The sequence below is a fragment of the Carassius auratus genome, unplaced genomic scaffold (genome assembly GCF_003368295.1).
Source record: "Carassius auratus strain Wakin unplaced genomic scaffold, ASM336829v1 scaf_tig00023745, whole genome shotgun sequence".
NCBI lineage: Eukaryota > Metazoa > Chordata > Actinopteri > Cypriniformes > Cyprinidae > Carassius > Carassius auratus.
Window position 1 is genome coordinate 82,467 of NW_020525295.1, and position 15,116 is coordinate 97,582.

Sequence of the window (15,116 nt, forward strand, 5' to 3'; positions counted from 1 at the left end):
AGCAAATGAATAAATACATTTATGCAAACATGTAAATTGCACACAATGTATTTTTTAAATTAAGTTCTAAATTATAAAAGTTCTATTTGTTGTTGAAATATATATAATATATAATATATAAATATATATATATATATATTAATACATAATATATTCAAGTGATATATTCAAGTAATATAATATACTATTTTTTATAATTTTCTCAGTAATTTGGAGAGCTGGTGTTGGTGAGAAGCAGAAAAGGGGTCAACACTCAGAGTGGTCGAATGACTTTGTGTTAGACACCTGTGAGCCTTTTTTAGAGAAGTGTCTCAAAGACGCTGTGCATTCCGGTTGGCTTTCAGGTTGTGAAAAGTCATTTTTACAGTAAATTCGAGCTATGCAATAGACTTCATGTACTATTTTGACTCTGGATGACTCTAAGAAGAGGCAAAATCTTCACCATAAACCAAAAAAAAAAACACAAAAAAAAAACAAATAGGGATTTTTATCATTCATCCTGTTACGACAATTTTATATGGATTCTATCACTTTATTGTTGTTGTAAAAGTGATCACTCGTGCACTGTCACATGGTGCAGTGATTGCTGAAATTAACATATGGTGGCTCCAAAAAGCATTTTGACACTAAAGTCACACTGCAAATAAATAATGATGCAAAATTTTCTCAGGATGAGATTGAATTTTTTTTTTTTATGTATATATGTGTACACATACACACACACACACACGCACACACACACATCCACAGATAATTTTTCCTTTTTTATTTATTTATTTATTTATTTTACCTGTTGGTGTTATATTTTTCACTTGTATGTTATAAATACAGTAAATATAGCTGCATAAAACAAAAACAACAAAGGAACAAAATGTGATTATTGTTAAAGGGGGTGATTCTTTTCTATACCTTTTTCTATACTCTTTGGACTACTCTAAGATTAAACGAATTTAAGGAAACCTAATCAATTGTGAATCAAAATGTTTGCACTGACGTGACTGGTTGTATTATCACTAATACGGTCATATAAATTGGTTTAATATTTCAGCCGCTATAATTTGCTCTGTCATGGAATGTACCGTCACCATCAATTTTTACTTTTGGTTCAAAATAGGAGACAGTATTACTGTAGTAGAAAGAGGGCACATCTGTGGCGCTTCAAGTGCGCTCAATCACCGTTTCTGACCCTCCGCCGGTACAACCAGAGGTGGAGATGCCACAAGTTTATACCTCAGTTGATTGACAGCCCTCGAGGAGACCATTGTCAAATCCTCCACCTCTTTGCCCTGTGTGTGGTCAGACTCTGTTTTCTGTCAGAGTGACAGGAGGAGGCAGTGTTTTTTGGCACTGAATGTCTTCTCTTGTTCCAGCCCGGCAGATTGTTACACCGGTCTGTTGTGCAACTGCTGGCTGCAGGAGGGGTCTCAATGGGGAATATGAGTGAACAACATGATTTGATTTCAGTTATTTTTGCAGCAGGGTTGTTTTCTCTGCTCTCAGCAATATGAAACCAAACCTGCCAGTACCTAGTGACTCTCCGGTGAAAAACAGCCCACACTGCTGCAGCATTTATAGCCCACAATTGTTCCACTACATGCTTGGAGAGGCTATTTACCTAAAGGAAGGGCATTATTCTTATATTTTGCAACATGTGCGGAAAATAAATGTGAACAAAGCTTATTATTGAAGTTTAGGATATTTTGAACTACAGGTTTTATCTGTTGTTCAAATAAAATGTCATTGATTTCTTACAGAAGTCTGATTTTGCTGTCACTGGGTGGATATTAAAGATCCAGTTTTGCATGCAAAGTATTTTTTTATGCAAATTCTTTAAGGTAAATAAATATCTGTTTGTCATTGTATTTTTATTTTATTTTTTATTATATTTGGTGCCAGGGCATTAGGTCAAAATGGTTTTATTTGCATTGATGTCTTCTTTCTGCAGATACTGATTACATTTTTAACAAACCAAATCAATTGTGTTCAGAATTCTGTACAATAAAGAAATAAATAAATGCTAAAATAAATCCAGAATGCTAAAAAAGAGATTACTTTAAAAAAAATTATGTATGTATTATTATTATTATGATTATTATTATTATTAAAAATATAATTTTGATTTTTACAGTTGATACAATAAGAGTCAGCTATATATTGTGAGGTTTTTATTGGGACTTATAAGTTATCATTTTATGTGTTGTAATTTTTTTTATTATACAATGTGTGATCCACATTTTTGTTTTTGTCAAAATTAATAATAAAAAAAATCAGACCAACATAATAAAACAATGATAAATGAGGTAGGTTACAATGGATATCTCCTGAGAAATTAAAGAGGTCATTACCTGCACTCTAAAACATTTATCAGATATTATAGAACCATTGTTACACCAATAAACTCTCACTTCTTCTCCTCTTTTTTTTTAGAATTAAACCTTGCCACCGGCTGCAAAACAGTGAAATAAATTCGTAATCTAATTCACTCAAGAGACCCAAAACACTCCATCATTTCTGAATATTCAACACAATTTTCCCTTTCCTTTTAATCTTTCACACACTCCCTCTCTTACATTGACTGCAAATGAAATACGTCTGCTAATATGAGGGAGGTTCAGCCTTTGAGAACAATTATTAATTTTTACCAGCTCGCTAGAGATGTTTCAAAACTCCCCTGGGCCTCGCTGTGTGCCGTCTGCCTTAGCGCCGCAAATCAAAGCGTAGATAATTAAGAGATAACAAGACGATTCTTAAGGCTGCTTTCCTTCTGTGCAAGTGACTCAAGTGAACTGTCTTAAGGAGGGAAGACTGTGTGCTCGTTCTCTGTCTGAATTGCACTCGCGGACTGAAGAACTGAAGAACAGTGGAATAAGGTCATCCATCTGCATCAGACCAAGTCCCCGACCGCTGGAGCTGAGCCTCATCTGCGTCACAGGACTCACGTCTGCTGTCGTGTGCTCTGCTGGCATTGGAGATTCATTGTTACAGGAGAAATTGCTTTTGGGACACATCAGCTGGAGTGTGGCTCTGGAATTAGGGTAACTGCAATATATGCACAGAGGAACACAACAGCAAGAGGAGAACAGTGGTTTCCTTCTGTCTATGACATCTTGATGAAAATATTATCGATTTATATCCTTACTAGAGCTGTCAATCAATTCATAAAATGATCCGTCAGTTAATTAATCACTTAATTAATTAATTAAGCCTTAGTAAGTGTTATGAGACTGACTCTTAGGCTATGACTGCCCCGTGTGTCAGGCAAGTAAATAAGTGAACAATTCTCAAATATTAAATATTATTTTTAATATTAAGGAACATTTTTACAACTATATTTATAGATTTAATCAAGATATGCAATGGTATGCACTCTTATTTTAGTATCATTGACCGTATTATAATATAGGTGTTATTAATATTATGAATCAGTTTTTATTTTTATCTTTTCCTTTTGAATTTTAGTGAAGGTTTAAATAATTTGACTTTTTTGGTCATTTTTAGTATTTTTATTTTTTTATACACATTTTTATGTAAATTTCAGTTTATGGTAATTTTATTTATTTAGAAATTTTGCCTTGGCAACTATCTAAAATAAATGTTCTGTTTTGTTTTAAAGCTAATTTTATTATAATATTATAACTGTTATCATATAATTTTTTTTGTTGCATATTTGCATTTATTTATTAATTTTCTTATTTGTTTCCCTTTTACATTCGCACAGCATTTTGAAATGATTTACTTTTCATAGTCACTTTACTGTTTAAGTGGCAGGCTCGACTGTGACTTCTTTCCCGATATAGTGTGACAGCCTGAAGTATGCACCTGATTTTCTACTATCTAAACGGCGCCTCGCATGAAGCCTGCTCATGCTGCGCCGATGGGAATATTCAAAGCAGCACTTATGAAATATTTATCAGAACATGAAAATTCCCCTGTATTTTAATTACCTGTTTTATACTCGAGGTACGATAAAGATTAAGTGAGCCCACTGCTGAAAGGTGACTCAGTGTTCATTTACAGAGATTACGGTGAATAATTAAAATCTTTTTGGTTGCTCTGTGGATTGAAAGAGGAAACAATGAAAGGATTTATTCAGAGTCAAGCCACATGCATTAATTTTGAATGCGGCCCAAAGCACCTGCAGAGAGTGTTGCCATGTTTTACCCTCCTGAAACCCGAGAGATTGCCTGTTGTGCATTTTATAATTTTTCTTGCTATTTGGGATATGTAGGACCTAATAAGTATAATACCTAAAATTGGTTTTTGTACAGGAAGTAGTTTTCCCAGAAAAAAGATGTCCTCATGTGAGGACAGTGGGTCTATCATGATGTGAAATGCTGCAAAGCAGTTTCACTCACTTTGCAAGCACAGATGCACATTGCATGTCATGCATCGCACACAGGATTTCCCAGTGCAGCCTTGTGCTCTGCATTCATGCATTTCATTTATAAAGTTATGTTATGTCCTCGGCAGAGGACAGCGGGACTCAATTTCTAAAAAAAAAATGAAAAGACATGAATGAAAATGCATAGGCAAAAACAATAGATTTTTTTAAATCACCAATAAATTTTTAATGTTCAAGATTTTTTTTTTTTTTTTTTTACCAAACTTTGTATAAAGATGATTCTCAACTATGGTATAACAGAATAATTCAGTATAACATTTTTCTTTCTGCAAAATGTGTGTAAAATTACCATTAATGGGTTTTCTAATTATATACAATGTATCTATAAACTAAATCTAATTTGCATATAAATGTGTTTTTGGGGCAACATGTAATGAAAAAAGAAGTGTAATAATGTGAGTAATAATTGTCAAGATTTTCATAATAATATATAATATTTCATAGAATATTGAAATATAATTTCTTTCTCTATTCATTTGTTATGTCTCCAAAAATGCGTCATAAGCATGCGTTTAGTCCCGGTGTCCTCATCTGAGGACATGTATGAAATCAATGTCCTGTTTAGTAACAGAAAGTCATATTTTGATTTGAAACCCCATAACATATTTCTGAGATGTTGATTTATGACACAGAATTTACAAATTAGACAGATTTAAATGATAACTACAATATATTATAGAAATATTATCATATTTCTATAAGAGTGTCACTAAATTAATTTCAGACATTTTGATGACCAAGGAGAGGGAGTGGTCATGTGAAACATCCAATCATTTGGTATCTCTGAAAAGCCCTGAATGTGCTCTGTACAGGACATCCAGATCTAAAACTGTGGCATGAACAGACTCAGAGAAATTCACAAAAATATAATGTCCTCATATGAGGCCACAGGGTCTCAAGAGGTTATTGAGACAGCGGCTGTGTTTTCCAAGATCACATGCAGGAGGTCCCACTCAAAGGTCTTCTCTGAAGAATCTATACGTTGTGTGTCATCACACATAAAACCCCTTAGCTAAACATAAACTCTTCTAATGAGGAACATGTACATGAATGCATGCATTTCTAGTGACATAAACTCCATTTTCACATCGCAGCAGTTGATAGTGCAGTACACACAGTAGCCTTCGCACGAGATACATAGATAGATCGATTCCTAACTGAGGTCAGAAGGTGGTTTTACTTTAGTGTTGAGTTCCTTGAGCTGTTCCCGTCTAGTTTAGGTGAGGTTGTTTCTCTGGGAGCCGTCCCTGGAGGCATGTGTTTTTTTTATTTATTAATTTTTTTGTCTTGGCAAGCACTGGTGAGCATGTGAGAAGGGCGCTGTGCTTGGCTCATTACACTGATGGCAAGACGTCTCCTTTGCTGGCATTTCCAACAGCCATTGATCCACTGCCTGCCTGATTAATCTTCTATAAAGGGATCAGGAGTCAATTAGTGTCTGAATTTCACTTTGAATTCCATGTGTGTGTGTCACCTTTCCCTTGAGGACCCCGACCCGTCTATACGTGTCCTCTGCACTGCACTCCTGAAATATCCTTCTCCAGTCAATTTACATGTTTCCCCTTCATTCCTCTCAGAGTAAAGAATAGATCTGCATACCAAAGACAAAGGATGTGCCTTCAGAAAAGTGATGACTTTGTTAGCTACCTAGAGACTGAATCAGGTTTCACTAGGGTTCATTATCTTTTTGTTTTAAAGTAGAAGTGAGCAGAGGGTTGACATAAGATATGAAAAGATAGTGCTGTCTAATGGTCCAAAGACTAACTTTATGTTCCAAAACCTAGGGAGCTGCCTATTTCAAGGCATTATAATGTAACAATCCCAGAATGCCTCTTGACAAGCACAGAGAAATGTGAAGTATTAATATATTTGTATTTCATTCAAAACTGTAAAGTAATTTAAAAAGGATGGATGCACTGAGCTTAAAATTCTGGCCAATACAGATTAGTTGTTATATAATGTTATGACTAATGACTAATAAATAAGTCTAAATACCGTAGATTAGAAGTTAAACACTAAAAGCTAAAATCACTAAGTGCTAAGTGATTTCAGGAATTGCAACATTATAATATGAATATAGTAAGAAAATACACATTCAGTTTAAGATTTGCTAAAGATTAAATTTTTCAGTATAATAAAAATTATTAGTGTTTTACAAAGATGAATTTGAGTGTTACATTATATGGCAAATCTAAGTGTAATATAAAAGTAAAAATAAACCATGAGCATGCACAATTATAGCATTGTATAGTATATAGTAATTATTATAGTACTTTATAGTATATATATATATATATATATATATATATATATATATATATATATATATATATATATATATATATATATATATATATATAAACCATTAAATTAAAAAACAAAAAATAAACTAATATCAGCCAATAATGCATATGATAATATATATCATGCATGTTTTAGTTTAGTCCAATGGATGAGAGTTTACCTCTCCAGGTAGATGTAATAACTTGAGCATTTTGAGGGCTAAAATGAGCAGTTTGCATTAAAGCTGTGTATGTAATAATTGTGCATTTCCCTAGGGGGTTTATTCACATATCACCTCTCTATGGATATAATATTGATAAAAATGGGTTTGAATGCACATCAATAACATTTTTTCCCTTTTTTTCAGGTGATTCAACGCAGAGAGGATGGCTCTGTTAACTTTTTCCGTGACTGGGAAGCTTATCGTGAAGGATTTGGCAAGATAACAGGAGAGCATTGGCTTGGTAAGCCTTCCATGTCCCTATCTGTAATGCAATCTGTCTGGAAAAAAAGCTTTGGTAATATTCTCACTAAAAGATGTATAGAACATGTAAGCAGTTGTAATATTCTATGTCCATTACTGCATACTAAACAGCAAAATGCATTTTCTATCATATATAGTATATAATAAGTACTAAATGTATAAATTATACAAATAGTTTGGATTCATAATATTTAATAAAAAAAAATGTTGAAAGAGCAAAACTAACTACAGTAGCTGACCATGTTGTGTATGAAATGAAAAACTTTATATAACTTCTTGTTTATGGAACAGTTGGATAAAAGCGCACCCGCAACCATGAATCACAGTTTCACACTTCTTGGTTTTGAATGGAAGTAATGTTTTAAAAAACAAGCTGAGGAGATATTTTGCTTCAGTCATGACACGCGCACCCCAAAAAAAACATGCTCATGTTTGTCCTTTTTCTACATATAACTGTTTTTCTGACAACTGTAAGGAGCCTGGGCATGTTCGGTTATTGCCACGGTGAGCTGCCAGCACGGACAAACTGCCAAACTGTGTGTCCAAAGCCGAGCGCAGCAGATGGCTGTGGGTGGACAGGGAGCAGGGCTTTATAAAGACAAGGAAACTCATCATAATGTCCACTGATCAAGCATTGGAAATTTTGGTTCTATCCCATACTGGAATTACTGATTAGTGCTTGTTGATTCAGCTCACTGTTTTTTAAGCGAGTAGTTGATTAAAATTTAAAATTCTGTCATTATTCACTCAACCTTATTTCATGTTAAAGTAAAACATTTTTTTTACAATTAAACACGTTCTCAGATTGCATTGTGACAAGGTCAGAAAAATGTGACGTGTAAAGGTAACTTAAAAAACAAATATGGCCAATACAGAAAAGCTAATTTGATAATACATTTTTAAATGTCATGACTGATGAATAATAAATAGCTTTTACATTTTTTAATTGTACATTTTTAATTATGTACTATATTCTATTCTTTGAAATAAAATAAAATCAGTCTATAAACTATTAAATAAATAAAACATACTAAATAAAAAATAAAGACTTTCAAAAAGCATTGTGATAAGCTCAGAGAAATGTTAAGTATAAATATATTTGTATTTTCATTCCAAACTGAAAGGTTTAAAAAATAAAAATTATAATAAAAAAAATACTCCAAGTCTTCTGTTTAGGTTTCTCATACAAATCTATGGTAGCTTCAAACTTGGAAAAGACTTGTATACTCTACGTTAAAGTGCATGACACACCTAGTTGCTTTGAACTGTCATTGTATGGGTGAAAAAAAGTAAAGACTCTAAAAAAAAAAATTGTTTTTAAGAATCCTGTTTGAAAAGATTGTATGGCAATAAAATAATGGCACAATATTTTTGGATGAACTATTCTTTTAAACCTGATAGATGGAATAAGGAAAACATTATGATTTGTTTGTGTATTTTCCGTAATGGCCGGTTGCTCTCCAATATGTTGAATGTGAAGAAGATAAATTGCATTTTCTTCTATTCACTGCAAGGCTGCTCCTCTTTCGAGGGAAAAAAAAATGGAAATATTTTCTGTGATGGCGATGCTTATGGGATGCGTCTTTCTTCGTTTTTTGCCTTTGCCTGCTAAACATTTTAGGTCTAGACTTGTAGAGTTGTCTGTAATGTGCGCTCAGGGTCCTGGGTCTCAATCAGCCATGATGAACCATGACAGGCCTGTCACGGAGTGTCATCCTCGAGAGATTGACAGCTTCACAACGAGTGCAGGACAGCACTTGCTAGCAGCGTCTCTCACGCCCGCTGTGGCTGAGAATGACTTTTCCCATGGCCTGCTCCTTTTTCTTCACAGTGAGTAAGAGCAGCCTCGAGTAATTCCACAGGCTGTTCAAAACAGGATATTGCTTGTACCGCTGGTGGTCAGGGCTTTGGTTCCCTTTGGGCAAGCCCAGCATGGAACAGTCCTCCCTGGAGTGACGAGGTTCAAGGCCCTGCCTCGTAGTGAAGATGTGCATCGGTGCCAATGAGTTGAGCTGCTCCAGCCCACACTCTTAATCAATAAGAGACATGAGGGAGCTGGAGACAATTAACCTCCAGGGCTGGTGAAATGAGTTCCAGAAAACATCAGCAACACAGGCTCCTCAGGAATGAGGTGACAAGGAAATTGGGGAGGGCAGAGGACCTGTAGCGAGAGACAATCTAGCCTCTCACCTTCAACAAATAGGATATGGAGCACAGTTCACAATAGCTCTGTTGCAAAACGTGCCATTATGAATTGATCTGGGAATGCCTTATAAGTTTTAGTTGATAGCTGCTTGATTTAAATTGAAACTGAAATGAGGTAGCAAACAGGATGCAGAATTGCTGTTTTTGTATGTGAGGAGTTAGAATTAAAATTAAATGGAATCCATACAACTCATTTTAACTAGAAAAGTTAAACATTGGAATGTTGGAAAATTGAATTCATAGTGAAAAAATGATTTGAATAGAGTGCTAAAGTAATGACTTGTTTTTGCAATCCAACGCGGAAGTTAGGATCACTCTGGTTCCCTCAAAAAAATTACAAATATAAAAAAAACAGCAGGATTTTTCCATCATCCTTTTGGATTATTGCAGAAAATAAGCTTTGTGACCAGCAGCCATTTATGATTCGTAAACGTTTTGTTCGTCATGGTTTTATTCTCGACCTCTCAACAACTTTTATGAAAATATCTTGATCTTGTGTTAACCACAGACCTATTTTAGGGCATCTAACCAAAAATCTATTGAAAAACATTTGAATTGGAAATAGGAACTAGAAATGTTAAAATACTAACTAATTTCTGACAAGCTACGCAATATTGCGTTCATTATCGAAGGCAATTCATCTGGGATAATGAACGCGATATTGTGTAGCTTCTCAGTGATCTGTCTCTGTCTATTAAATGCCGCTCCATTTAAAAGCAGGTGATGGTGATATATCGGTAATCACGGAGCCAGATTTACTGATTAGAATCACATGATCATATAGTTAGATATATCGCCCAGCCCTACTGGACAAAATATATTTATCAGTGTAATGATAAAAACTTCCTAATCATCCGGAAGAAGGAGGCGGGAACCGGCGCACAATCAAAATGTAACTTTAATGACAAAAATAAACACAAAACAGCGCACCAGCCCCTCACGGACGACTGGTGCGCACAAAATAAAAAGTAAACATAAAATATTGCCCAGGCCTGGTCCTCTCTCGTCCTTCACTATCGTCGCTCCAGTTTTATATCCTTCCATCTCCTCTGTGGGACTCAAGACCGGCGGTGGGGCGCAGGTGTCACGGATTTCCCAATCACTCTACCGGCCTCGCTCGTTCCCACATCTCTCGGCCCCGCCCCACTCGTCACAATCAGCATTTCCTTTGGTTTCTAAACAGAACGAATGACAGACAAATCCAAAGTTTCTCAGAGAAACTCATGAGCTACTTTTGGCGTGCATGCAAGCGAAGATCGTTTTAGTGCCACATTACCAATTAGCTTGAAATGCTTATGCATAAATGTAAGTCGAAAATATTAAGGGAGCAATATGAATATTAATGCACTAGAGTGTATTTTTGTGTCATCAAAGGAGAGGTTTGAATTATCATTCCATAATTTACTTTTGTAGTGCATTAGCATATCCATTCATGATCAAACTCCCAGAGCACTATAAATAAGTCTTTTATCAGTCATTTTCACAAAATTCTGTTGAATTGCTTATAATAAGTCATTTCCATTTCCTGAATATTTACAGATGATTGTCGATACAAGGCACAAGTGCTCGAGTTCCCATGAACTTCTGTTGTTCTTATTAATTATAATAACTACGTCCTTACCGTAGAGGAGAGTGAGCTTCAATTACCACTGCATCATTCATTAGAGAGTCCATAAAAGCCACGGGACAAAATTATTCAACAACGTCTGCAAGATTCGGTTGGTGATTCAGATTTCTCTTTGCATAGCCATTAGAAGACTTACAATTGTCAGACAGGTTGCTCACGTGACATCTACGTCATCAAGCTCAGTTTGAGTCTGTGGAGTACGCTCGACCCCCAGGAAGTGCGTGCTTCTAATTGACTTCACTTGTCTCCGTTGAATCCATTGGGGTCGCTGTGTCCATTTCTTTTACTGTCTATGGTTATTACTTCTATGAGCCATTTCTGCCCTCTGGCTTCGAGGATGAATGATACATACACTTCATGAGAGTGTTTAGCACTCCGTAATGTTTGAAAACCTTAAAACTTCTATGTGAACACACTTGCCCGGAAAAAGGTGGGGAACGAATTTACGTTTCAATAAAAGTGGGGGGACACGTCCACCACATGACCACCACCCAAGGTGATAGTCGGACTGATAGAAGTCTCTGTGTACGAATTAATAAGATTTGACGTAAAGTGTAGTTTAATGTCTGAATCAGCAGGTTTCATTTTATATGTAACTGACTTTATGAAGGTTTTTTTATGAGGCTTACATCTATTTCCATTTTACTTTTACTGAACATATCACTACTTAAAAAATTAAACTTTTATTCAGCATGGATGAATTAAATTGGACAAAGGTGACAGTAAATACATTTTAATCAAACAAAATATATTTTAAAATAAATGTTTTTGTCTTTTCTGTTCATCAAAGAATTGTAAAAAAAAAAAAATAATAATAATAATTTTTCCAGTTTCCCCAAAAAATTTAGAAGAACAACTGTTTACAACATTTATAATAATAATAAATGTTTCTTTAACAGCAAATCATCTTATTAAAGTAATTTCTGAAGGATCATGTGACACTGAAGATTGGAGTAATAATGCTGAAAATTCAGATTTTTATATTACATTTTTAAACCTTTTCAACTCTAGAAAAGTTATTTAAATTGCATTTAAATCAGATTTTTTATCTTTTTATTATTATTTTAATTATTATTATTATTATTATTATTATTATTATTATTTGCTCTATTTTGAGTCTTAATGAGCATATAAGATTTCTTAGAAAAACAAAAACTCTTACAGACCCCAAAATCAGTTATGAGAATAACAAAAATGCACACAAATATAATTACAAAAATATATATTTTATATATATTTTTAAAAACGTCACATTTCAGTTGCAATTATATAGTTTATAAACGCTTAAAAAAATCGTATAAGTGTGCATGTTAACATGATCACAAATCATATAATAAACCAGACATGAAATTGTGTGGGGAGCTTTTTGTCAGAATTATTTAGGCTTTTTCTTTAGAGAAGTGAACTTGCTTCTTTGCCCAAAATAATAAACTTAACACTTTCCCCGCATCCTCTTAAGGAAGAAGAGGGTGTATTTAATCACATTTACTCCATCCCTGCCGTATCCCCACATTCATCACACAGTGTTCCCGAAAGTCCGTCCAGCTCCACGTCAGCAGAAAAAAGAATCGCCTATAATCTCATCCATCTTCACAAGCCTTGTCTCATCACAAATGTGTTCTGACAGAAGTCAGAAATTGGCACAACTGTTTACACTACAAAAGATTTAGCCTTTCGTTTGCTCTGTGTCATGTTTTTGGATACAAGACAGGGCAGATGGATGTTTCTGATGAGCTTTTTGGTGACGTGTCGTAATCTCATTGGAGCGACCCCGAGAGACTATGTGAGACTTTCTCAGCATAATTGATATGAAACGTGTCTGGTTTCCCAGTGCTACACAGCATGTGGTGTTAGCAACATCAGTCGGCACTCATTAAAGCTGAAATGTGTAAAATCTGCACAACTGGAAAAATAAGAGATCAGTAACAGACTTCTGTCTTTTCAAGGAAGTCAGCCTTAAATCTCTTACTTGAGTCTTTATATTAATGAAGCATTTTGGCAATGAAACATTTCTAATACATGACAATGTCTAAGCACACATACAGCTGCAAGATGTCTGTATGCTTACTAAGGGCACATCATCTGGAAAGCATAGATTTTCAATTATTGAGTACAAACTTTGCATGCATTTTAAATCATAAATGTCCGGAAGACATCTGTCTTTAAGATAAAAATGCATGCATCAGATGGCATCTAGTGATGCATATGTGCTGTCAGTGCAAGTGTATTTTGAATTTTGTTGATCATCTACATGTTTTTAAGCCTTGCAAACGCAAACATTTGATTTTCTGTGATGCACTTTATGTTACAAAATATATCTATTTAAAATCTTTCATGTAACTTTCTATTCAACAAATAATTCTGAAAAAAATATCATGCCATCCACAAAATATTAAGCAGCACCAAATGTTTTCAACTTTGATAATGATACCAATTAATTATTAGTTTATTATTATTATATATTAATACTTTAACACAATAATAAATTATAGTAACTGATTATTATTATACGTAGCCCCGCACATGACCTAACCTTAACCCTAACCCTAACGATTTACTAATTCGTTCCCTCAATTTACTAAAACTCAAAAATATATTACATTTTTTAATATATAACAATAGAAAAGTTATTTTAAATTATAATAATATTTTGCAGTACATTCAAAATTATTATTATTTTGTTAGAGCCAATGAAAATCTAAACCACTGACTCCAATGGACAAAATCCTTATTTTTAGGCGACTATATTGGTTTGCCTTCTAGCTGTACTTTGCTCTTATCTACTTCTTTAACAAGCAGCCAGTGAAAAAGACTTTTATACTTGGTGAATCAATAGCTATGAAAACAAAACAAAAAAAACATTCCTCAGTCAACTTCACTGTCTTTGCTATTTACAATTTATTCACAGATATGCGCACTTGCTTCAGCTAGTGATAAATGAAGATGTTTTCTCAAGGGCTTTTTGACCCATTACATTCTCTTTTTTTGTGTCGGAGCGTGTAAACAGCATGAACACGTCTCGTATGTGAAGAAAGCGAGGGTGGATGGATGCTGTTGAGATGTGAAGTGACTTAGTTACCAGCAGAACATCTCAGAAAAGCATGCTGATGGCTTTTAGTTCATACAGCTTGACATACGAGTGTAACTTCCATTTTCTACATGTGAATAAACTGGCTGTGCTTCAGGCCCTCATGCTTTTCACGAGAGAAAAAAGTGCTTCTTTAAGTGCTTCTATCAGTTTTTTTCACGTCTCTCAGTGAATTGCTTCCAAAATGAGCCACGCTGTGATAGGAGCATGTGAGGTCTGCTTTTGGCTACCTGGTCTGCTTTACTGTCATTCCACCATTCGCATCCACAAAGAGATCCAATATAGTTCAAAATAAAATTCTGTCATCGTTAACTCATGGTTGTTGTGATTTTTGCCAAGCAAGACATGTGCCTAGATCATCTTTTGTTGATTCTGGATCAAAATTACTGCCCAAAAATATAGACCTAACTCAATCCCTACCTCTAAACCTAACCCTACCCATAATGTATTCCTAAAATCAGAGGGAAATGATGACAAGGATGTAGAAGCATCTTACTCTGATTGTAAACCTAAATCTGACATTTCTTGAAAACGTATCCCTCGATATTGATTGGTTGATAAGAATGTTGTTCCAGGATCAACAAGAATGTTGATCCAAGAACATGTTGTACTTGTTGAAATCACGTTCACCTTAACTCACCATCATTGTGTTTAAAGTTTATGATTTACTCAATTCTTTGGTACAGGTGAATTGTCAGTTTTGATTTAGTTACAGTTTTCTTATTTGATTGAAAAAATAGTAAAACATTACTCTTGTAAATTTATTTTGAGTAAATTATGACTAAAATGGCATGTTTATTGTCACGATCAGTAACTTTTAGTTTGTTGTTTTTCCCTGTTTTCCTGTTTTGACCTAGTTTTCCCTTGTGTCTGATTAGTTCATTATGTTCACCTGTGTCTAGTTTATCATCTTAATTTGCCTGTGTATTTAAGTTACTGTCTTTTCAGTTAGTGTTTGTCAGATCTTGTCTATAATTTCACATGTGCTAAGCCTTCCTCTTTTGGATTTAACCTCTGTGTGGAATAT

General features: G+C 34.5%; 1 protein-coding gene across 3 annotated transcripts in view; it reads left to right on the top strand.

Moving 5' to 3' along the window:
* The window catches only part of LOC113077991 (fibrinogen C domain-containing protein 1-like), a 101,789-nt gene that overhangs the window by 49,870 nt on the left and 36,803 nt on the right, over window positions 1-15,116 (top strand). For all 3 annotated transcript variants that reach the window (XM_026250260.1, XM_026250258.1, XM_026250259.1), the window contains one exon: window positions 7,053-7,149. In XM_026250260.1, coding sequence (XP_026106045.1) covers window positions 7,053-7,149 — 97 coding nt within the window. The remainder of the gene's footprint in view (window positions 1-7,052; window positions 7,150-15,116) is intronic.